This window comes from Solanum verrucosum, unplaced genomic scaffold, assembly GCF_900185275.1.
Source record: "Solanum verrucosum unplaced genomic scaffold, falcon-dt-bn FXZP01000147.1, whole genome shotgun sequence".
In the NCBI taxonomy this organism is placed as follows: Eukaryota; Viridiplantae; Streptophyta; class Magnoliopsida; order Solanales; family Solanaceae; genus Solanum; species Solanum verrucosum.
In genome coordinates, this window is record NW_026020343.1 from 2,250,747 (window position 1) to 2,272,324 (window position 21,578).

The window sequence follows — 21,578 nt, forward strand, 5'->3', positions numbered from 1 at the left end:
TTAGATAATTTCTTAATGCTTTTTAGCATAGACTAGTGGATCCACTTAGTTGAGGCGTTCTATATCCCGACAAGTTATAGGATAGTTCTGGCAGCGTGGGCGAGACGTTGTATCATCACATACTCATAGTGATGGTTGTCGGTTAGAGAAACTCCCACAGAGTTATATTACTTTATTATATATGTATATTGAGTTATTACTTACTGTTTTGAATGCTTTATATAAATTGCAATCTTTATTGTTGTTTATTTTTGCATTGAGTTGAGTATATATGAGTTGAGTAAAGTTGAGGTAAGTGTTTCTTTCAGAATTCAGCTCAAGCTTATGTCATGTTTAGTTTTCCCCTCGCATGCTCGTACATTCAATGTACTGATGCCATTTGGCCTGCATCATTTTATGATGCAGATATAGGAAATCAGCATCCAGCACCTCGTTGATCCAGTTGAGCATTCAGAGTCATTTGGTGAGCCTCATTGCTTTCTGGAGGATCCCTATTTAATTTTTTTTAGTACTTTCAGTTGTTAGGATGATCGGTGGTCTTGTCCCGACATCCCTCATAGTTTAGAGGCTTCATAGAAAGCTAGTTAGTTCATTTGTCTTTATTCATTTCAGTTGTTTGATTATAAGACTTGAGTTGTCTTTATGGCCAGTTGAATATTTTCCTTTATAACATTCTAGTTTATTTCATAGATTTATCTTTGTTGAGTAAAGTTTTCCGCTGAGTAGTAAGCCATGCCGAGGGTTCGCTTGGGGCCTGCAATGGTTCCAGAGTGTCAGTCCTGCCCAGGGTGTAGGCTCGGGGTGTGACAAGGATGGTCCGCAGAAATTTGTATGGGCCGTAGCAAGTACCCGTAAAAGTGATCCAGTCTTGGTGAAATTTTAGATTTGAACTTGGGTTCTACAAAGGGGTCCTACGAGCCGTAGAAAGTTCGACAATCCGTAGGAAAGGTCCGTGAAAAGTTTCAAAATGTTGGGCCTTAGTAAGAGATTCTACAACTGTGTCATTTTGACCATATAAATAATCCCTGTAACTATTTTTACTCTTCAAAATTTCTCTTTTCCTCTCATTCACTCAAAACCCTAAAGTTCTCTTAAGGAGTTCTTCTCTATTTCTCTCAAAAGCCCCCAAGGAAAATCTAGGGCTTCTTCAAGGCTTCAAAGTTTTTCTTCAATCTTTAGGGACTTGATCACCAAGGTATGTGGGAATTTTACTAATGAATTCCTTTCATCCAGGGTAAGATCCCCTACTAACAAATACTATTACTATCTCCAAATATTATTTCTCATCAATCCCCTTAACATTTGTAATGTCAGCTGCCAAAGTTTCTACTACAAATATTTCTTCAATAAGAATATATATCTCAGGCTCATCCATCACATCTATCACTGATTTCACACTCATATCAATTGGCTAATTCAATGAGCGGCTTGCATTGAAACTCACTCTATTAGTACTTAACTGGGGAACTTAAGTTGATCTCTATATAGATAAGAGCCTTCCGATAGCCAAGAATTGTCTCCCCAAAATAATCGGAACATTAAAGTCAAATTCGCAATTCAGGATCACAAACTCGGTAGGAAATATGAAAAGAATCAACTTTCACTAGCACATCATATAAAATGCACACTGGCCTCTTCACACTTTGATCTCTTATCAACAGCCACATGGTAGTCAGTTTAGGGGCTTTAAGCCCAACTATCTGAACATAGCTAGTGACATCAAATTAATGATGATTTTTGAGTCACATAATGCTTTGGATAAATTGAATGCCCCAATGGTACATGGTATCGTAAATGCCCTAGGATTCTCTTTATTTTGGATTAAAGAACGTAAGACGATTGCACTGCACTGGTGTAAGTTATCAACTAGCTCATAGTTCACCGTCCACTTCTTAGTAACCAGGAACTTCATAAATTTTGCATATCCAGGCATCTGCTAAGTGCTTCAACCAATAGGATGTTCACAAATAACTTCCTCATAGAAATGAACATGTGGAATTTCCCATCTTCCATCTGCTTCTTTAGATGTTGCGGGAAAGGAGAATGAAGTCTTGGGATAGGAGACAAGATCTCATGAACCTCTTTTTTATTCCCTTTTTCATTACTTGGTATCAGAGTACTATATGAGGACTTGGTCATTTCAATTTGGATATCAACATATGTGCGATCACCCGCTATTTATTATTTTTTTCTAACACCTCATTATTAACATCTACAACGATTGGTTCTATTTGTACCTCAACTTGTTTTCTAATTATAGTTGTGACTGTCATGCAATGATTATTATTCCTTGTATTTTCTAATGTATCATTAGGAAATGTCCAATATTTTCTCGAATTCAGAGACAAATATTTTCCTCATTTATTGTTCAAGTTACTTGATGGCAATAGATTACAAATTTGTCAACTAGGTCACGTTAGAGATTTCACTTTTCAGCTCTTTAAGCCCAACATCAGTTGATTCGACCCACTCAATACCCGTGCCATCATCTCTTCCAACCTACACCCGTTTGGCTCACCTTGGTCTCTGTCTTATCGAGGAACATAGTTACCATTACGATCATTATTTATCCTTTTTTGCCCTTCTAGTTTCCTTGGTCTTTCCAACCATCCTGATCATAGTTTTTATCCTTGTAGTTTTTCCGACCTTGGTTTCCTTAACCTTTACACCAAGGTTCTTGATTAGATCCTTGAGTGTTGGTGTAGAAACCGCCATATTGCTTATTTATATAATGCACCTCTTCTTCTAGCTTAGAATCACATTCATTAAGTCTACACATTGCACCTTTCTTACCTAATAAATTCACCTTTGCATGAGTGTTTCCCATTATTTATTTCATCAAAATATCCATATGGTATTTATTGTGCAGTGTCTTGTTCGCAGTCCTCTTCCTTCAATGTATTGTTTGTAATCCTCTTCCTTTCTTCGTCGTTCGGCAGACATACCTACTACATATAGTTACCTGAGACTTTAGACTCTCTCTTGTGCCACGCCCTGTTGGTATCTATAACCATGTCTAGAATAGCTATTGCCTCTAGATAAGTGATTACCACAAATTATCCTCAACAATATACTTTGTTGCAGAATTAAAAGACATAAAAAGTCTTCATCAAAAGATCATCACATAGCTTATGGTTGGGACAATGCTTCAACTTCTTATTGAACCACAACCAAGTCTCATACAAAGCTTCAGAAGGTAGCTACCTGCAAATTATTTATCTCTTCCCTCAACTGTAACATCTTGGACGATAGGAAGAACCTCTCAAGGAATGCATCCTTCATTTGTTGCCAGATTGTATAGGATCATGTGGCAACTCATCAACCACATAGTTGTTTCCTCTGAAAGTGATAGTGAGAACAACCTCACAAGGAGGGCAGTTTGGCTGACTCCAAGTATCTCACAAGACCTGCAAGTACCTACAAATTTCATCAGTTGCAAGTTTGGATCATCCCCAACTAAACCTCTAAATAAGTCATTTAACTTCAACAGTTGGATCGTGGTACTTGTGATATGACACGTTTCCCTTGCAACCAACAGTGGGGGAATAATAGCTCGGTCGCACCAACTCCATCTAAGTCGGCCTCATCTTCTTCATTAGGGATAAGGCATAAGTACCCCCCCCCCCCAGACTATGGCCGAAATCCCAGAGACACACCTAAACTTAATTAAGATCCTATTATCCCATTGAACTCATTTTTTTGTATTTTTGTGCACCTTTTGTGCTGACGTGGCACCTTCAACCACCCAAGTTGGTTGTGTTTGTACACAATCGCCCGCTATGTGTGTAAATATTATTATTTTTATTTTGTTAATTAAAAATTATTTTTAAAAAAAATATAAAAAATTGAAATTTTTTCATAATTTTTTTTAAAAAAATATTCTTATATTTTTATCTTGTATTTAAATTAAGTTAATAAACCTTTTTTTACCTTGTATCGAAACTATTTTTTTTTTTACTTACATTCATTGTTTTTTCTCTTTTATTTTTCTATTGAGTTTATTTTCTTTGTCTTTCATTTTTATTTGATTTCAAATGTCTTGTATTTAAAATAAGTTATTTTTGAAAGGATATCAAAATAAGTGAAGAAAATCAAATAAAACTTAAAATTATTAAAGCATTAAAATTAAAGGACACTTTTAAATTATTATTTTTGAAAATACACATAATTTATTAAAAATAATTAAAAGTGAAAAGATAATAAATTAATTAAGAAAAATTAAAGTGAAAAGAAATTAAAATAAATATTTTACAAAGAAAGAAATAAAAATAATTAAATATATATAAGTTTTATTATCAATAAATATGTGTACTAACTAATTATAAAGTTACCAATCAAAAAATAACATGTGTCCAATTTGTGCACTTATCACTTGCCTTCAAAAGAGTGTGCACACTCTCTATGACATGTCAGTATTTGTGGTGTATTTATTCCATTTTAATTAGTTTAGAGGGGTACTAGGACTCTAGTTAAGTTTAGGTGTGTCTCTGAGATTTCGGTCATAGTCTAGGGGGGTACTTATGCATTATCCCTCTTCATTATTGTAAAAAAGAATCAGAGGTCTCTATTGTCCTTTAGCTCGTTGAGGTGCACAACGACTTGCGAGGAAATTGTCATCAACTTCACAACAACATCATCCTCATTTTGCGGTGCATCACGAATATTTTCCCTTATTTAGGTGTTACCAAGTTGTTGAGCCCTAATCGCTGCACTCTTATTTTCAATTATTGCACTTTATGTATATCTCTCAATCTCAGGGTTGTACGGTGTTAGTGGTTTACCCTTACTATTGGTGTTTGACATGCACTAAGATGTACCCTTTAGAAAACAAAAACAACAAACAAAAGTAAAATTAAGAAATAAGGAATACGAGTCAAATAATCACAATTGAATTTAATTCCTAAATCGTATTCCCTGTCAATGACACCAAAAATTGATAATCCCAAATCACACCCAATGAAGTGTAAAACGATCATTGGTCAAATATAAAATCTAAATAAGTTGGGGTCGATCCCACATGGTATATGGCTTGAAACCAGGTCAATGTAACTATTTAAACTTTTTAGTCTGATTATTTCCAAAGTTTTTTTTGTAACTATTAATGTTTTAGTAAATAAGAGTTAATTCGATTATGAGAATGAACTAGAACTGTGTTCTCCATGATTTCATAACTTAGTAGGTATACACAACTAGTTATCTATCTTGGTGATATGTATGTAAAACTAACAATACATTATGATCCAACTAAGGTGTTATCAGCCTACTTATAAGGAAGTTCACTTGATATTTGGTCGGTCTCACAAGTTTCGAATTACTTAACTTCATTAATTATCTCAAATTGATTATCTGTTGTCTCAAATCATTATATGAGGATTACTAGCCTCAAATCTCTATTGCTTTTTTCCTAATCTTAAACTTCCTTAGCCTGACAAGTAAAGATTAATAACATGTTCTAATGTTGTACACTATTAAAAAGTAGTTAAACTGAATAGATTAACAATATATGCAAGATTACCATTTAAGAACCACTAATTGCTTAGTCTACATATATTAATATATATGGTTTTTACAATCCTAGTTATTATATTTAGCTACTCATTATCGCAAGAACAAAATTAGAATTTGTATTATAATTCATAATTACTAATTTACATGAGAATGATTGAAATTCAAAATCTTAAATTATCAACTTGGAAACGATAATCAAGAACCAAAGTGTGAATTACTTGAGAAAATCTATCGACGTTGCTACAAGCAATTTATGAAACTATGTTTTCCAAATAAAGTGCATAACGTAATAAAAAAATTCTAGGAGAAGTATAAAATTAAAAATCCTATCCTAAATGTAGTAGGAAACCATGTTCGACAATAGATATGACTCATGACTAGTCAGTATGATCCTTGGTCTTCATTGGCCAACTCGTAGTCTTCAATTCTCTAACTCCTTTGGTAGTTCTCATGGGGAATCCTACGACTCGTACTCAGGACATACAACTCTTGGTATGAGTCGTGATCACTATTATTCTCCATAACATCGCCTTCTTATATCTCATGGGTAAGTCTCATATCAAGCAAGCAGGACTCGTACCTTCTATCATGCCAATTGATTTTTCAAATACACATTTTCAGGACATCTCCACAAATCAGTTTTACAGTCCGTTCTATCAAAGTACGATTTGTGACTTGTCTTGTTCCTGCTAGGTCAAAGGTCGCTAGCCTCAAAAGTTTTAGACGACTACCATTCCACGACCCATAGTATGGATGCACGATTCATACACCATCTTGTACAAATTGAGCCTCAAGGTTTCAACCTTTGATCTTTTATAATCCCTTGAGTACGGCTCGTTGTCAGTACTTACGGCTCGTACTCTGGCCTGCCCAATTCATACCTTTCTCATTTTTCACCAATTATTTTTCTTTGATCCCGAAACCTTCTTTTCAGTAAAATCATAAGAAAAATACATCATATCCGCATAAACATACTTAAGAACACATGAAGTTTATACGTTTAAGTGTCGAAAACCCCGACACATCATACTTCTACAAGTTTAAGTTACCTTTCTAAAGTTGAGTTAACTGTTCAAGTATTTGGAAAGCATGTAAGGTTCTACAAACATTTACATGTAATATGAAAGTGATTATGAGAATAAGAGTACGAATGAGATAAAACTAGCTAAGTTCTTTTTATGACCTACTATATGCATTTTGAGTTCATATCATGACATGTTTATGCTTTATCTCTAAGATAATAATCGGAGGAAAGGGGACCTATTTGCCCACAAGTATATGTATATGGTACAAATGATCATAAGTTGACAAATATGATGCTAGTTATGATGTCAGTTAGCTACAAAGAAAGATCACAATTATTAGCATTTGACTGGATTAACATGCATTTGCATTTATATATATGTGTAGATATTCATGATATATGATTACACGAGCATATCATGCATATTTTATTACTATGAGGTCATAAGTTGGCCATGGAGGCTATCAGAGTTTCAATTTCAAGTGAAATATCTTTTACCCTTTTTACCGCAACTATATTTTATTCTACTTTCCGCCTTCCATAGTAGTACATATTTATTTGTACTAAAGTTCCATTGCTTGGGGACACTACATTCGTCCAACAAGTTCAGATAGAGGTCCTGATCGACTTTTGCAATAAGGGTGTTCTTCCAACTGAGGATTAGTAAGCTTAATTCTTCTTGGAGCTATTAGTTGTCTATATGTTTTGCATACTTGAGTTTGTGTATAGTTGTCGGGGCGTACATTGTCCCAACTAGTTGAGTTGTAGTATTCATAGAGACTTGTGTACATATTTTGTTGGGTCTTCATCTTTCTGTTTGTAGCCTTGTCGACTTATTGCATATGTGATTTTAGTTGCATTCATGTCGACTTGCTAGTTCTTACCAGTTAAGTTGGTCTTACTTGTCATTTCATTATGTCATTGATGTTGTTGGGAGCTCGTCGATCTAGTTATCTTATTTCAACAATTTATTGTGAAAAACTTATCAGCGCTTGCTATTCCCTTTACATTATGTTTTAGTGGTTAGCTCGATCGAATAAGCTACTGGGTGCCAATAGCGCCTCCTCTAAATTGGGTGTCCTATGTTTAGTTGGTTAAAATGTGAAAAATAAGGAAAATGACTTCCTTAATAGAAGTAGGAAAAACAAGTTGTATAAGAGTCATTTCAAACTTATTTTCTTCTTCAATCCACACCACCAATCTCTCAACCCCACCCCTTGATCATTCCACCACCGCCACTCATGAATCTATACTTACCATTCTATCCCGCTTTCATAGTGTTTTGCTAGATAAATAGTATATTAAATACTTTTGAAATAATATTTTCTTATTTATTTTATTTATCAATATTAAAAAAATAAGTAAGAAACTCAGTATTACATTTTTCTAGGAAATCATTTTTGGTGGAAAACATTTCCTTTACCGAATACACTTAATTTTATGTAATATTTTGTGTTTAGGTGTGTATTTATGAATTTATTTTTTCTTTTTCCTCTTGAAAGTTTTGGATGTAAGTCCAAATCCCAGGGTTTTGCGTTTGTTGGGACTTTGGGGTTAAGAAGAGTAGCGTGTATCCAAGTTCATTCGCCCCGCCACCAGCAGCCGTCGGAGTCACCGCCGGTACTGATATCTTCCCCCTAGAACACCTTCTTCTCAGTAGAATACATTTTCCAGTTTGAGAGTTATTTGTTAGGTTTGAAGGTGAAGGTGAAAGATTGCAGAAGATGTGGTATCTATGCGTGTTCTATCACAGGTTACTGGACTACAGGAAACCTGAAGTTGAGTCTTTGGCAGACCTTTTCAGCAAAGGCCTAACTGACTTACAATGCAATGGTTCACTTGAATGGAAGCTTCCAAAACATCATCATCCAGACTCTCCTTTTCACTTCGTTAATCTTCCCTCTGAAGAAATTGCTCGAAGTGTTGCTAACCGTAGTAAGACCTTCTCTTCATCTCCCTATACAATTCTTAAGCTATATATGTAGTTAGATTCAGAGGCAGCTTCGTGCTAAAAACAGATAGAAATGGTGATACATAATCAATCGTTTTGGTTACAAAATAAGCCCCACAGTTCTCAGCTTTACTGTATTAAGAATTGTAATTGTTCCTTTCAGGCTTTCGTTTTTTCATTTCATAGCTAGAAATGATACTTTATCAAATCCGGTTACCATTGCATAGAGTTAATTACCAATATGTAACAAGCAGCTTTCATAAGAAAATAGGTTGAACCATCCCTCAAATTAATTTTTGTTGAAGTAGTAGTTGGAACCCTCTTATCTTAGATTTTTTATTCAATTGTTTGGGTTAATTGCTTGCTTTCATTTTATTACATTTATTGTTCTGAATTTCTCTTTAAGGTTAGGTTTAAAAGAGGTAGCTATTAATAGGGGAATGCCTCTTCATTTGAGGATGCATAATCTACTTGGAGTTGATATGGACTTAGCTAAGAGCACATCACCATAGAAGCAAAGGATCTATAAGCAATACCAACTCATTGGTTTCATAATGGAGCATATTTGATTAATTAAGTGATGTTGCAGTTTCTGAATTGTTTTCCAAGTTATAAGGGACTTGCGATATGACATTTGAATCATGGACCTTTAGAAACTCATTGAAGCTTTTCTTCTGTACAAAGGTTGGAAGAGTATCAAACATTTTCTGAGTGAAAAGGGATTTACTATGTGACATAGGAGGCTTTGCGTTAAGAAACTCTTGATATCTCTCTATTTATCTGGGGAAAGGGTTTGAAGAGTAGATATGCTATACAACATATTGATAATCCTGTCGTGCAGGTATTCTTGTAAAAGGGATCTTTGAACTCTGGGGAGAAGGAAGCAACTTTGAGGAATTAGAAGAGTCGATTAAAAGTTATCCAGATGAGAAGCAACTGCCATACCTGACATCTGATAGCACATTCAAGATTACTGTTGAGACCTTTGGGAAGGTTATCAGCTTTGAGGAGCAAACCGAACGTATTCGATCACTATCCTACATTCCTTTCAAGGTATGTACGTCTTATTCTGGAGTACATTACATAAAACTCAATCTGATCAATTTGGTTTTTCTAATTGAAGAAAGTAAAGGAGCAGAAACCAACTGATATTAGCACATTTTCCTCCTTTGTTTTAATAGGCAGAGAATTTCTGTTTCCTTCTTGTTCTTTGTTGTTTCCTTATGTTTATACTATTTGTACTGAGTTAACATGTTCTAATATTTACTCCATCAAGAATTATTCCCTTCTATTTGTTACATGAAGTGAAGTTTTTATTTTTATTCAATTCCATTTTTGCTGCACTTACCATCATTTGCATCATCTTATTTTCATTTAATCATTTGACAAAATTATATGCCGCGGAATGTGATTGTTGCTTCTGAGTGTGGTGATATGACTGGCATTTTGGTTTGTCCTTTCGATTTTGAGGATGTAGTCTCAGCTTCATTATCCCTGTTTGGTATAGAAACTAATTTGGTCCCTTGTATTTGTACTCTTGGTCCTCTTATCATTCCCACCTTGCACATTAAATCTTCAATTTTTCCTTAGGATTTTGATCTAGTAGTTAAGACTAGTTCCTAGTTGTATCATTGTTCTGCTTATTTTTGAAGCTAAATCCCTAAGTACCAAGAAGACAGAAAACAGAAACAACTCGGAGATTGTGAGAAGGGTTGAACCAAGGAAGAAGAGCGGGTTGGATATGGGGTTGGTGAAGAACAGGGAGCAAAGGTAGTGGTTTATTATTCAGATTGGGGGGAGAGGAAAAGGGGTTGAGAGATATTGGAAATCAGGGCGTTGAGTGGAGGGGGACAGCGACGGGTTGTTAGGCGGTAGTTGACACAAGGAGAAGGGTGGTTGTTGGGAAGGGCCAAGCAGAGAGATGGGATAATGGGCATAGTAGCTGGTTACTGGAGGAGACTGATAGGGTTGGTTATCTTTTTAGGATTTCTTTTCCGTAGGGGTTCTTTTAAATGTGGCATTCGAAAGGGAAAAAGATAAATCATATTTAAAATCAAATAGGATAATGTCAAGTCAGAAACTAATGGACTCATTAGCGATTGGAGAAAAAACCTTCAAGACAAATAATTGAAGGTTTAGGGGTCATTTGATAGGGTGTATAACAATAATGTTGAATATGGTGTATTAGTAATGCGTGCATTAGTTATGCCGAGATTATTTCTTATGCAGTATTTGGTTTAGTGTATTAAAAGTAATAACTATTGTATGATTTCTATAAAAAAATTCTTTACAAAAATACCCTCCACAAACACGGTGGAAAAGATGTCGAAAAGGTTTTGAGGGGCAATTGAGTCTTTACTGGCTTTAAAACCCTTTGCATTACTAATACCATGGATTTCCATGTATTAGTAATATACGCCTCAATTATACACAATAGAGTGTGCATTAGTTATACATAGTCTGAAATCGTGTACCAAACAAGGTACTAGTAATACACAAAGCTAATGCATGCATTATTTTTTCCAACACACTCTACCAAACGACCCGTAATGTCTAAGTTGAACAATAGAGACCTGAGAAATTCCATGAATACATGTAATATATCTTCTTTTTTTTTTATGACAAGGGAAACCCGCAGCCGCTACCCTTTGGGTGTGCACAGGGTAAAACCCCCGCTCCTATACAATAGCTCGCAAACCACATAGGAGAGGTAGCCCGCACTAGGCAAGCCCGGTGCGACGAGCTCGACCCAGAAGGCAAACCCCTTACTTTCGCTGGCAAGGGGTTTCGAACTTGAGACCTCCAACATGTAATATATCTAAGAGTAAAATGCATTTTGATTCCTCATATACATGCTCTCTCCACTCTATGTGTCTCTTACTTTATTTAACCAATTAAAAAATATATATTTTGAGAGAAGTGAAGTGGAGACGGCATGTAGAAATGCATTTTACTCTCAGATATACTTTTGGATGTCACGGAATTTCTGAGGTTTATGGCCTGCGAATTTACTTATGTCTGTTTGTTCCAGGGACGGGTCAACTTAAAGAATCCTTATCACACGTTCTGGCTCATAGAAACAGATGATTATGATTCTAATAATGGACTGCCACCCATTGCGGGAAAAAGAATTTTTTTTGGTCGAGAGATTGGTACTGCTGATAGGAAGCTTTTGCCAACTTATCAGTTAAAAAGTCGTACTTATCTCGGGCCAACAGCCATGGATGCTGAAATGGCGTTCCTGATGGCTAACCAAGCACAGGCCAAATCTGGAAAGCTTGTCTATGACCCTTTTGTGGGCACAGGAAGCATTCTAGTTGCAGCAGCTCATTATGGAGCAGTGACAATGGTTAGTGTTTCTATTTTTGCATGAACTTTGAGCATTCATTATTTTCCTCGGTTCTTTACTATCATTAATTGACTTTTCAGGGTGCAGATATTGACATTCGAGTAGTGCGTGATGGCCGCGGTCCAGATTGTAATGTCTGGAGCAACTTCAAGCAGGTACGGGCAGAGTGATGTGTTCTCTTTATATGGGATGCTAATTTTGTTCTTATATAGTAATTGCTATTATTTGATCTTAGCATCTGATAATTTGGAGTATAATTTTATTTATTATCTTTCTATGCTAAACTCATATCTTTAATTGCAGTATGGATTGCCAATGCCTATTGGTTTATTAAGGGCAGACAACAACCTTCCTCCTTGGCGTTCGGGGTTGAAAGAGGTATCCTTATTTGAAGTTATTTGTGTTTTTTGGTTGTCTGGTCCTCTTTTTCTTTCACTTGCAACTTCTGTTTCTTCTTTCTATGAATTAAGTTCTGCATTCATTATATCCCAGTATTTGATCATTGAGTGGTGGTGTTTTCCCTCCTTTATTTGTACTGATGGGCAAAGAGCTTCAGTTGGTAGGTACAGCCAAGACTGCTAAGTGCACACATGTTTTCGCAATTTTTCTTGATATTTGCATATATGCTTTCTCTAAGTAAAATAGCACGTACAAATTATGTTCAAGAAGCAAAGCCCTAGTCAATAGATTGGATAGTGATCAAAGAGGAGACAACTCTTAAAAAGAGAGTAATATGTCAAAACAGTATAGCTAACAACAAAACAGAACCACAGTTGTTGCCTTGCCTTTGTTAGACATCATATCCTAGCTCAAGCCACGATTGACTTGTCCAGAGTTAGTTTTCTTGAGGCAGGAAGTCGTAGAGTTCACATAGTGCAATGAATTACCAGATGATTTATGTTAATGTTTTTCTTTATGCAACAATAAGCTGAAAGTGGAGAAGTTATTTTCTTAATTTTTCGTATAATTAAGACTAGTCAAATTTCAATTAAAGAACAAAGGTTCGCACATCTCTAGTAAAAGCAAGGTTTATTCTGGAAAGAGTTGCTTTATACAAAGTTAAAATTTAGGAAAAGGTATAGTTGAAACAATCCTTTCTTTTGCAACACAGGTCTTCACTATCAATAATGTTGTTACTGTCTTCAAAGTTGATATGGTTAAAGAAACGATTGAATTTTCTAATTTTCAAGGTCATTATCAAGTCTTATCAATTACATTATATTGACAATCGAGGGTGGTGTATATTGAAGATGAATTTTCTCATAGTCAAGTAATTTGAAGCTCATTTTATGAGTCTCTTATGTGTGGAAGAATGATGCGGTACTCTGAAATCATGTATTGTGATCGTCAGAAGTTGGTGAATTGTTTGCTTACAGTTTACAATGTCTTCAGAGTTGATGGGTTAGAGTTTAAATCTTCTTTCAATTTTATTAGAGTGAGTAAGCTTAATTTTCAGGTTTTATTTGACACTTTCTTGTCCTGGCAATCACGTAGTAGCAATTCTAGTAGATGCTCGAGTGTACTGAAGTCTCTGGAGTAGATGGCGTATACTGTTCTCTCTGTTTTGTTTGCTGCGCATCTCCACATCATATGAGCTTGTGGGACTTTTCTAGATGTTAAATAGCGACTAGAAACGAAATTCTCCAACTTGGTATGTCTTGGAATTTTTTCCTTTTCTCAAAGGTAATATGCCCAGATATAGCTGTCTTATTCATGGAGATCTCTCAAATTCATAGATCTCTACAGATTACAAGAGCAGCAAAAGAAGTCTTATACAGTGAGAGTGCTAAAGTAAGTGGAGATGGAAATTTGAGAGTTTGTGTCAAACAGAGGTGTGCTTTCTACATACAAACAATATTCTAAAGCAGCAATAGAAGTCTTTTATGGTGAGAGAGCTAAAGTGCATGGAGATGTAAATGAAGTCAAATGGAGGTGATAGTCACTTAACGTCGAGGATGCTGGGTTCCATTGATACTTATTTTAGAGGAAGGAGAGGAGAAAGCCTTCATGTTGAGACAAATTCTTGACGAGGATTGGATTACTTGTGGCCTTCCATGGATCTTATGCCAGAAAAGGAATAAATTAAAATAAATTCATCAGAGAAATAATTTAATGTGTATCAGTATATGTAGTCAAAGGCAGCTTGGGAAAGTGTTAAATGCCCTCTGATATGTAGTTTATTCTTGTCGTGGCATTAGTGAATTATGGTTTATTATTTTCCAGAGTTTCAAAGGCAGTTTGAACTGAACAGTTAATTGGCATGTTAAATAGGTATTTTTTCAGGTCCCATTGCTTTTCTTTGTTTTTTGTTGACTGTTAAATTTTATTTTCTAGGTTTTTGATGCCATTATATGTGACCCTCCCTATGGAGTCCGTGCTGGAGGACGTAAATCTGGTGGCAGGAAGCTTTTGAAAGGAGTGATTGGTCCATATACAGTTCCTGATGACAAAAGGACAGGCCACATACCATCAACTGCTCCTTACAGCTTAGTGGAATGCGTGCATGATTTGCTTGACCTTGCTGCTAAGATGCTTGTGATGGGTGGCCGGCTTGTGTACTTCTATCCTGTATTACGAGAGGATGAGTCAATTGACACCACCTTTCCAGAGCACCCTTGTTTTAAGTTGGTTGCTATCTCAGAGCAGTTGCTGAGCTATAGGTACAGTCGGGTACTATTAACCATGGTCAAAATTGGACCATATACTGAAGAAATTGCATTAGCATCTAAGATCAAACATTTGGAGTTCAAGGAAAACCATCTGAAGTGGTTAGAAGAAGGTAATCTTCATTCAGCAGTTTTTAGTCCTGCTGACAATCATCTTAACGGGTCAGGTGATACAAAGATTACTAAAGATTCAAAGGCAAGGTATAGAGGCAAATATGTCTAGACAGCCAAAATTTCATGGGGCAATATACCTTTAATTTGCTCGGGCTATTCGCATTATGCATCTATGCAATTCTGATGAGAACTCTTACCACACCCTACATTTTAGGAAACCTCTTTTGTGCTTTCATTTTGAGATTGTATTTCAGCTGGGATTGATTCATCAGTTGTCTGTACACTTCACATGTATTTGACTATTTCCTTGGTGCAACTACTTTATTAAGCTGTACTGCCTATACAAGTAGTGTATTCTGCAAAAAAGGTTCAAGTTTTCGACAGCTCCATCTAGTTTAGAAACATTTGAACATAGTAAGCTCATTTACTTGCCCAAACAAAATTGGTCATACTCATTGTGGTTATTTGTGGTTTTTGGTATGATTCCATATTCCATATTCTTGAATGAGTTCCTCCAAACGCCTAACTTGACTCAGAGCTGTTCTATACATTGTGGGAGTCACCACGGTATAGTGATATTCACCGTACTTGGATTCCAAATAAAAGTCTCTAATAGCCCATAGGCTCTTATAGAGTCAGCTTGGTTCACAATAGAATCATTTAAAAGTAATCATTTCCAAAATTAATTTTATATTAAGTAATATGAAATAAACGTGCAACACAACAAGGAAAGCTTTAAAGTGCAAAGTTGGATTACTATTTTGCCTCTACACTAAATTAAAATTTAATTAACTGTCTAAATAAATAATAAAATTAATTAGAAGTCCTATTTATTTATATAAATGCAGAATTAATAAGAATTTTAACTATTGCACTTTAATTTTTTATTTATGGAATTATAAATTCTCTTAGTTATTACTTCTTCCGTTTAAAAAAGAATGGCCTAGTTTGACTTGGAACGAAGTTAAAGAAAAGAAAGAAGACTTGTAAATCATGTGGTTCTAAATTAAAGTTATATCAAATGTATCAAAACGCCCTTTAATCTTGTGGCCTTAAACATACGTGAAAAGTTGAAGTTAAAAGTGTTGCCAAAAAAGGAAAGGGATAATTCTTTTTGAAACAAACTAAAAATGAGACTAGACCATTCTTTTTTAAACGGAGGGAGTACTAATTATTGCAAATGTTATTCACAACCTTTTACATTCCTTAGTTACAACATTATGAATTCCATTAGTTATTGCATTAATTATTTATATCTTTCATCCTTTCTTATATTAGCTTTTTGCCCAATAACTTTTCACATTCTTATACCACATTGTTATTAATCCTTGAACGAATCATGCCTGATTGAATAAGTTGAAAATCATTTACAAGGATATGAACAATATCTTTGTTGAGTGTAAATGATTTCACAGATTGAATATATTTTGTATGTTTAATTTGTAGTTTATCAATGAAAAAAAATGGAAAGTCAAATAACTATCTTTGATTTATGTACACATTCAATTCAGAAGTCAAATATGAGAACCAACAACAAGAATATCATCTATTATGCACCTTATAAAATAAAAATTAATGTATAGAAACACAGTTCTAAAAATAAAATGTAGTTGTTACTTTCTGTTAGGTTAGTATGCATCATTTGTAAAATTTTCATTACCAATTTGTAATTGTAAGAATTCTTATTAATTTATTTATTTGTATACCTTATTATTCCATACATATTCATATTCTTTTTGCTGAGAAATATGTAAATTGTCATTGTTACAAGATGAAAATTCTCTGGATACGAAATTATAAGTAAAGTTTTATTTTTTATATTCCCATCTTTTTGAGTTTTCAAATATAACATCGTAATTGGTTATTATATTTCCGTATTCTTTATTTTTTTCATCTTTAGGATATACATATAATTAGCACTTTGAGTTTATAGGAGAAAATGATAAAAAAAAAATTAGAATATTTTTTATTCAAGATCTGTAATATAAAGGCAATAAGAATTCTCCTTGATATTGGTTGAGTGTCATCATTTTTTTCGAGTTGTTTTTTAAGAATGTATTTTAGTTAACTTATTATTCATGAGTTCTTTCTGTTTAAAAAGCACTATAACTCTTTCTCCTACTATATAAATTTTATACAATTATAAAAGACAAATATATCACACACGTTTTCAAAACTAATATATATATATATACTAACCATGGCACCCAAAGACACAATGAATGCCTCGTTCTGCCTGTTGTTAAAGGTCAAGCTTAACACCTTAGAGATGCAAGTCCGAGTCCTACTGTGTGTATTTTCTAGAAACAATGTTATGACGTGCACATTATTTGTCGAAAATTTATTATTAAAAAAACTTTTGATAAGTAGAATAGAACCCAATAACTTTTCTAACTAAAATTTTGACTAAATAAACTATATTAATCTAAACCTTAGTGTAAAAGCTTGCTAAATTAATTATACTCTTCCGCTATGATCAATATTATGATTTATGCTACATACACTACTGGTTAAAGTTAGTGTGAGATCCCACATTGAGTAGGGTAAAACGTTATTTAACAAAGATGATTTCGTATTTATGAGGACTTGAACTTGAGATCTGCTGATTAAGAATGAATGAAAACTTGCCGCTCGCCACAATCCTTGTTGGTATACCACTCCACCACGATCCTTATTGGTATAGTTAAAAGAAGGTTTGTTGCAGTAGCTTTAATTTATAGATGTAGTTGATGAAATACAAGTTTGGCAGAAAAAAATAAAAAAAGCATTTAATAACTGAAAGAAAACTGATAAACACAAACAACTTTTGTCCCATAAAAGGTACAAAAACCTAAAAAAGCTTTATTTATGGATATACATGTGAATCCATTACTGACCATAAAACTACAAAAAAGATCACAAAACTACACACACATTCATGCAACTTGTTTGTTGAAGCATTGCCATCTATTCCTTTGCTGTCACCTTAAATTGTGTGGAAAACCTCCCCTCAAGTATGGTACGTCCGGCCCTTAATTTTAACAATAGTAGATAAGAAAAATTATACAAAATTATCAACATTTAGCCCATATAAGGTATTATAGCTATTATTTAAGAAAATTATAATTTACGGTTACAGTATTTTCAAGTCTTGCTATTAGCATCATTTGTATAATTTTTCTGATTTGTACAAATCTAGAATTTGTATAATTCGGTTTCAGATTGTGTAAATTCAGAATTATGTATATGTTTACCCTAGCTATTTATATGATTTATGAAAAATTCAAAATAAATTACCCTGTTTGTATATTGACAAACGAAATATACAAACGGGATTCCGAAAAATTCTCAAATAAAAAGTACAGAATTTGTATATATACTTACCCTATTTGTATATTCGCAAGTGAAATATACAAACGAGAAGAAATATACAAACCGTAGCCTTCATAGAAAATAAAACTATAGCTATGAAGCGCAATTATCAAAATTATAGCTATAGAGTCTTATTATATCTATTAAGTTTGCTATTTCTAAAATTTTCTCAAATATATGAAATCTCGTGTGTAGTACGAGCTTAATAATATTATTCATTTTATCTTAATTTATGTGATGCAGATAAAAAGTAAATAGTCCATTCAATTTTGATATGGTTTATAAATATTTTAAATTATTACTGTAGTAATTATTGTAATTTATTATACTTTTCTACGTAATTTTCAAAGAAAGTGTTACTCTTTATGTCCTAATTTATGTGTCATGATAGAATTTCAAGAGTCAATCAAAATTGTTAAATATTTTATGTTGTTAATTATTATGATTTATAATACTTTTTACCTAAAATTTTAAATATATAATCAAATTTTAAGTTGTTAATTATTGTGATTTATAATATTTTTGATATAATCTTAAAATATATAACAAATTAAAATAAAAGTAAATAATAAATTTAAAATGGAAAAAGCACTTAAGTGGAGTCCACATATTTCCCGAGAAGCACCTTCACTAAAAGTATATAATACTCGCTCTTTCCCAATTTATTTGGTTTACTTTATCTTTTAGTCGGTCTCAAAAAATGATAGACTTTTATATTTAATAATAATTTAATATTAAAATATTAATTTACTCTTAATGAAATGGTTTCTAGTTACACAATTATCTTTTAAGTCATTTTAAATCACAAATTTTAAAAATTTTCTTTTTTTTTTTCAAAACTTCGTATCAAGTCAAACTAGCCCATATAAATTGAAACAGAGGGAATAATATTATTCTCTGAAGTGGACCCCACATTGCATGAGAGACAAAGCAAAAAAGAAGGGCTATTGATTCACATTTGCAGCTATGAATTGCAGAAAATTTGTAATGTCAATCAAGCCCTTTATGCTAAAACAGACATGACCATGATACAGACTGGTTAAGCTGCTCAACTGTGTCTTATTAATTAAGAGAAAAAGAAAATATAGTTGAAATTTTTCCTTCATATAAACAAAAAACTTGCATTGAGAAAACACATTAATTCTTACACTAAGCTTCTGCTTCTTGACCTTCTATTTATTCAAATACCCTTTATAAACAGGGAATGGGAATGATGATTTTTGTGATGATCCTAATTTTGAGTAATCAAATAGAGATTTCACATGGGCAGCTCAAAGTTGGTTTCTATGACAAAAAATGCCCAAATGTTGAATCCATTGTGAGTGGCGTTGTCAATAAAGTTGCTGCCTCCAACAAAAATATAGCTCCTGTCTTGCTTAGACTTCATTTCCATGACTGCTTTGTTCAGGTCTAATTAATTAATTAATGAATTATATTTATTTCATCATTTTTAGTGATCATTAATTATGAAGTGATCAATTATTGATGAACAGGGGTGTGATGCATCAATTCTTATAGAAAACGGACCTAATGCTGAAAGGCATGCATTTGGTCATCAAGGTGTTGGAGGATTTGAAGTGATTGAGAAAGCAAAAGCAGAGGTTGAGGCTGTTTGTCCTCAACTTGTTTCTTGTGCAGATATTGTTGCTATTGCTGCTAGGGATGCTATACTCTTGGTACCACTTTTTTTAAATCTTAGTCTGTTTCAATTTATTTCTTTGGTTTTGACATAAAAATTAAGAAAGTAAGGTATAGTGTCACATCTTTAGTCTTCTACAACTAAACACATATGCGGTACTTGACAACTTACTCATGTTCTTGCCCCACTTGTTCACAATTTTGCTATGCCATGTCAGCCTAAAACTCTAGGAATTGCTAAGAAAATAAAAAAGAGACTACAAAAGATTGCTAAGAAGAATTGTGTTGCAGAGAACTAACTTTGTTGATTTTTGGTTGATGTTCTTCTGTTTATACTATTAACTTTAGGGGTTAATATGTGAATGATAATTATTAAACAAGTCTCTACATATTTACAAAATAATCCTTTTACGTGCTTAGAGTTTTCTAAGGACCTTCCATATAAATTTTATGATATTCTAGGTTCTACTATGAGAAATTCTCACATTTCTCTAGAACCTTCCAGACTAACAGCTTTGTTCCTTTGTATGCCTCCGTATGCACAAGTTTATATCATGTGACACTTATGTGATGCTTATATTGCGTGATGACATAGTGGATTGTCACAATTGTCTATAAAAATTGTTTAATTGGACAGGTAAATGGGCCTTTCTATAATGTGGAAACAGGAAGGAGAGATGGGTTGGTTTCAAATGTATCTTTAGCTGATAATATGCCAGACGTTGATGATTCCATTCAACAACTCAAAGATAAGTTCTTCCAGAAAGGCCTGTCTCACAAAGACCTTGTGCTCCTCACTGGTACCTATCTATACAACACTAGGCCTACATATATTACTTCTTTTAGATTTACTTTTCTCTTTAGTCAGCTTATAAAAAGAATGACATTTTTATATATATTAAGAAATAATTTAATTTTAAAATATTTATTTTAACCTTAATAAAATGATTTATAGTCACACACACACATATATATATATATATATATATATATATATATATATATTACTTATTTTAAATTATAAATTTAAAAAGTTTTTTTTCTTTCTTAAACCCTATCCAAAATTGGACGGATGGAGTACTTATTACGTACATTAACTATATGTTCAAGTCAGTTTAAGTTACAGTGCGAAAAGTGAAGTATGTGTACCATATAACTAAAATTCATGTGATTATTTAATTGATGGACCACCAAAAACATTATTTAAAAATTAATTGATGAAAACATGCATATTGCCATAATCGATCTAGCTATAACATGACTAGTGCTTATAATGACGAATGAATAAATTGCAGCTGCACATACAATTGGTACCACTGCATGCTTTTTCATGACCAAAAGGCTCTATAACTTCTCTCCCAACAGAGGTTCTGATCCATCCATAAATCCTAAATTTCTTCCAGAGTTGAAGTCCACTTGCCCCCAGAACGGAGATGTTAATGTCAGGTTATCGATGGACAGAGGCAGTGGTGAGACATTCGACAGTCAAATTCTGCAGAATATTAGAAGTGGCTTTGCTGTACTACAATCTGATGCAAATTTATATAACGATGAGACAACGAGGAGAGTTGTAGATTCTTACTTTGGATTTCTTAGCCCATTTTTCGGGACACCATTCGAGGCTGATTTTGCCAATGCAATGGTGAAAATGGGCAGAATTGGAGTACTTACTGGTTCTCAAGGGACTATTAGACGTGTTTGTTCTGCATTTTAATTAAGTTCATACAGTTGTAATTAGGCATAATACATATATTGGATCCTAAACTTGGCTTCAAATTTTAACTTTGACCTCCAATTTTCATAGTGCACAAACAAGCACTTTAACTATCCAACCTTTTAATAAATAAACACGCGATTTTTGGAGCAAAGAGCGTGAAATGCAAACTCTTCCACGTGTATTAGTGAGTCACTCAATGGCTGCCAACTAATTAAACACTTTACACGTCCATTTTAGAACTAAAAATAAAATTAAATTAA

The 21,578-nt window shown here is 33.6% G+C and overlaps 2 protein-coding genes across 2 annotated transcripts; both read left to right on the forward strand.

Moving 5' to 3' along the window:
• Positions 1 to 8,048: 8,048 nt before the first annotated feature.
• LOC125837357 (uncharacterized) lies at positions 8,049 to 14,773 on the forward strand. The gene is made up of 6 exons (XM_049516492.1): positions 8,049 to 8,467; positions 9,325 to 9,536; positions 11,515 to 11,832; positions 11,913 to 11,987; positions 12,136 to 12,210; positions 14,167 to 14,773. Exons 1-6 carry the CDS (start codon positions 8,257 to 8,259, stop codon positions 14,719 to 14,721), a joined length of 1,446 nt encoding a protein of 481 aa, XP_049372449.1. The 5' UTR covers positions 8,049 to 8,256; the 3' UTR covers positions 14,722 to 14,773.
• A 4,394-nt stretch (positions 14,774 to 19,167) lies between these two features.
• On the forward strand, positions 19,168 to 21,315 carry LOC125837371 (peroxidase 43-like). Its single transcript, XM_049516505.1, has 4 exons — positions 19,168 to 19,371; positions 19,457 to 19,639; positions 20,239 to 20,401; positions 20,897 to 21,315. The coding sequence occupies exons 1-4, from the start codon at positions 19,168 to 19,170 to the stop codon at positions 21,313 to 21,315; spliced, it is 969 nt and encodes a 322-aa protein (XP_049372462.1).
• The last annotated feature ends 263 nt before the right edge of the window (positions 21,316 to 21,578 follow it).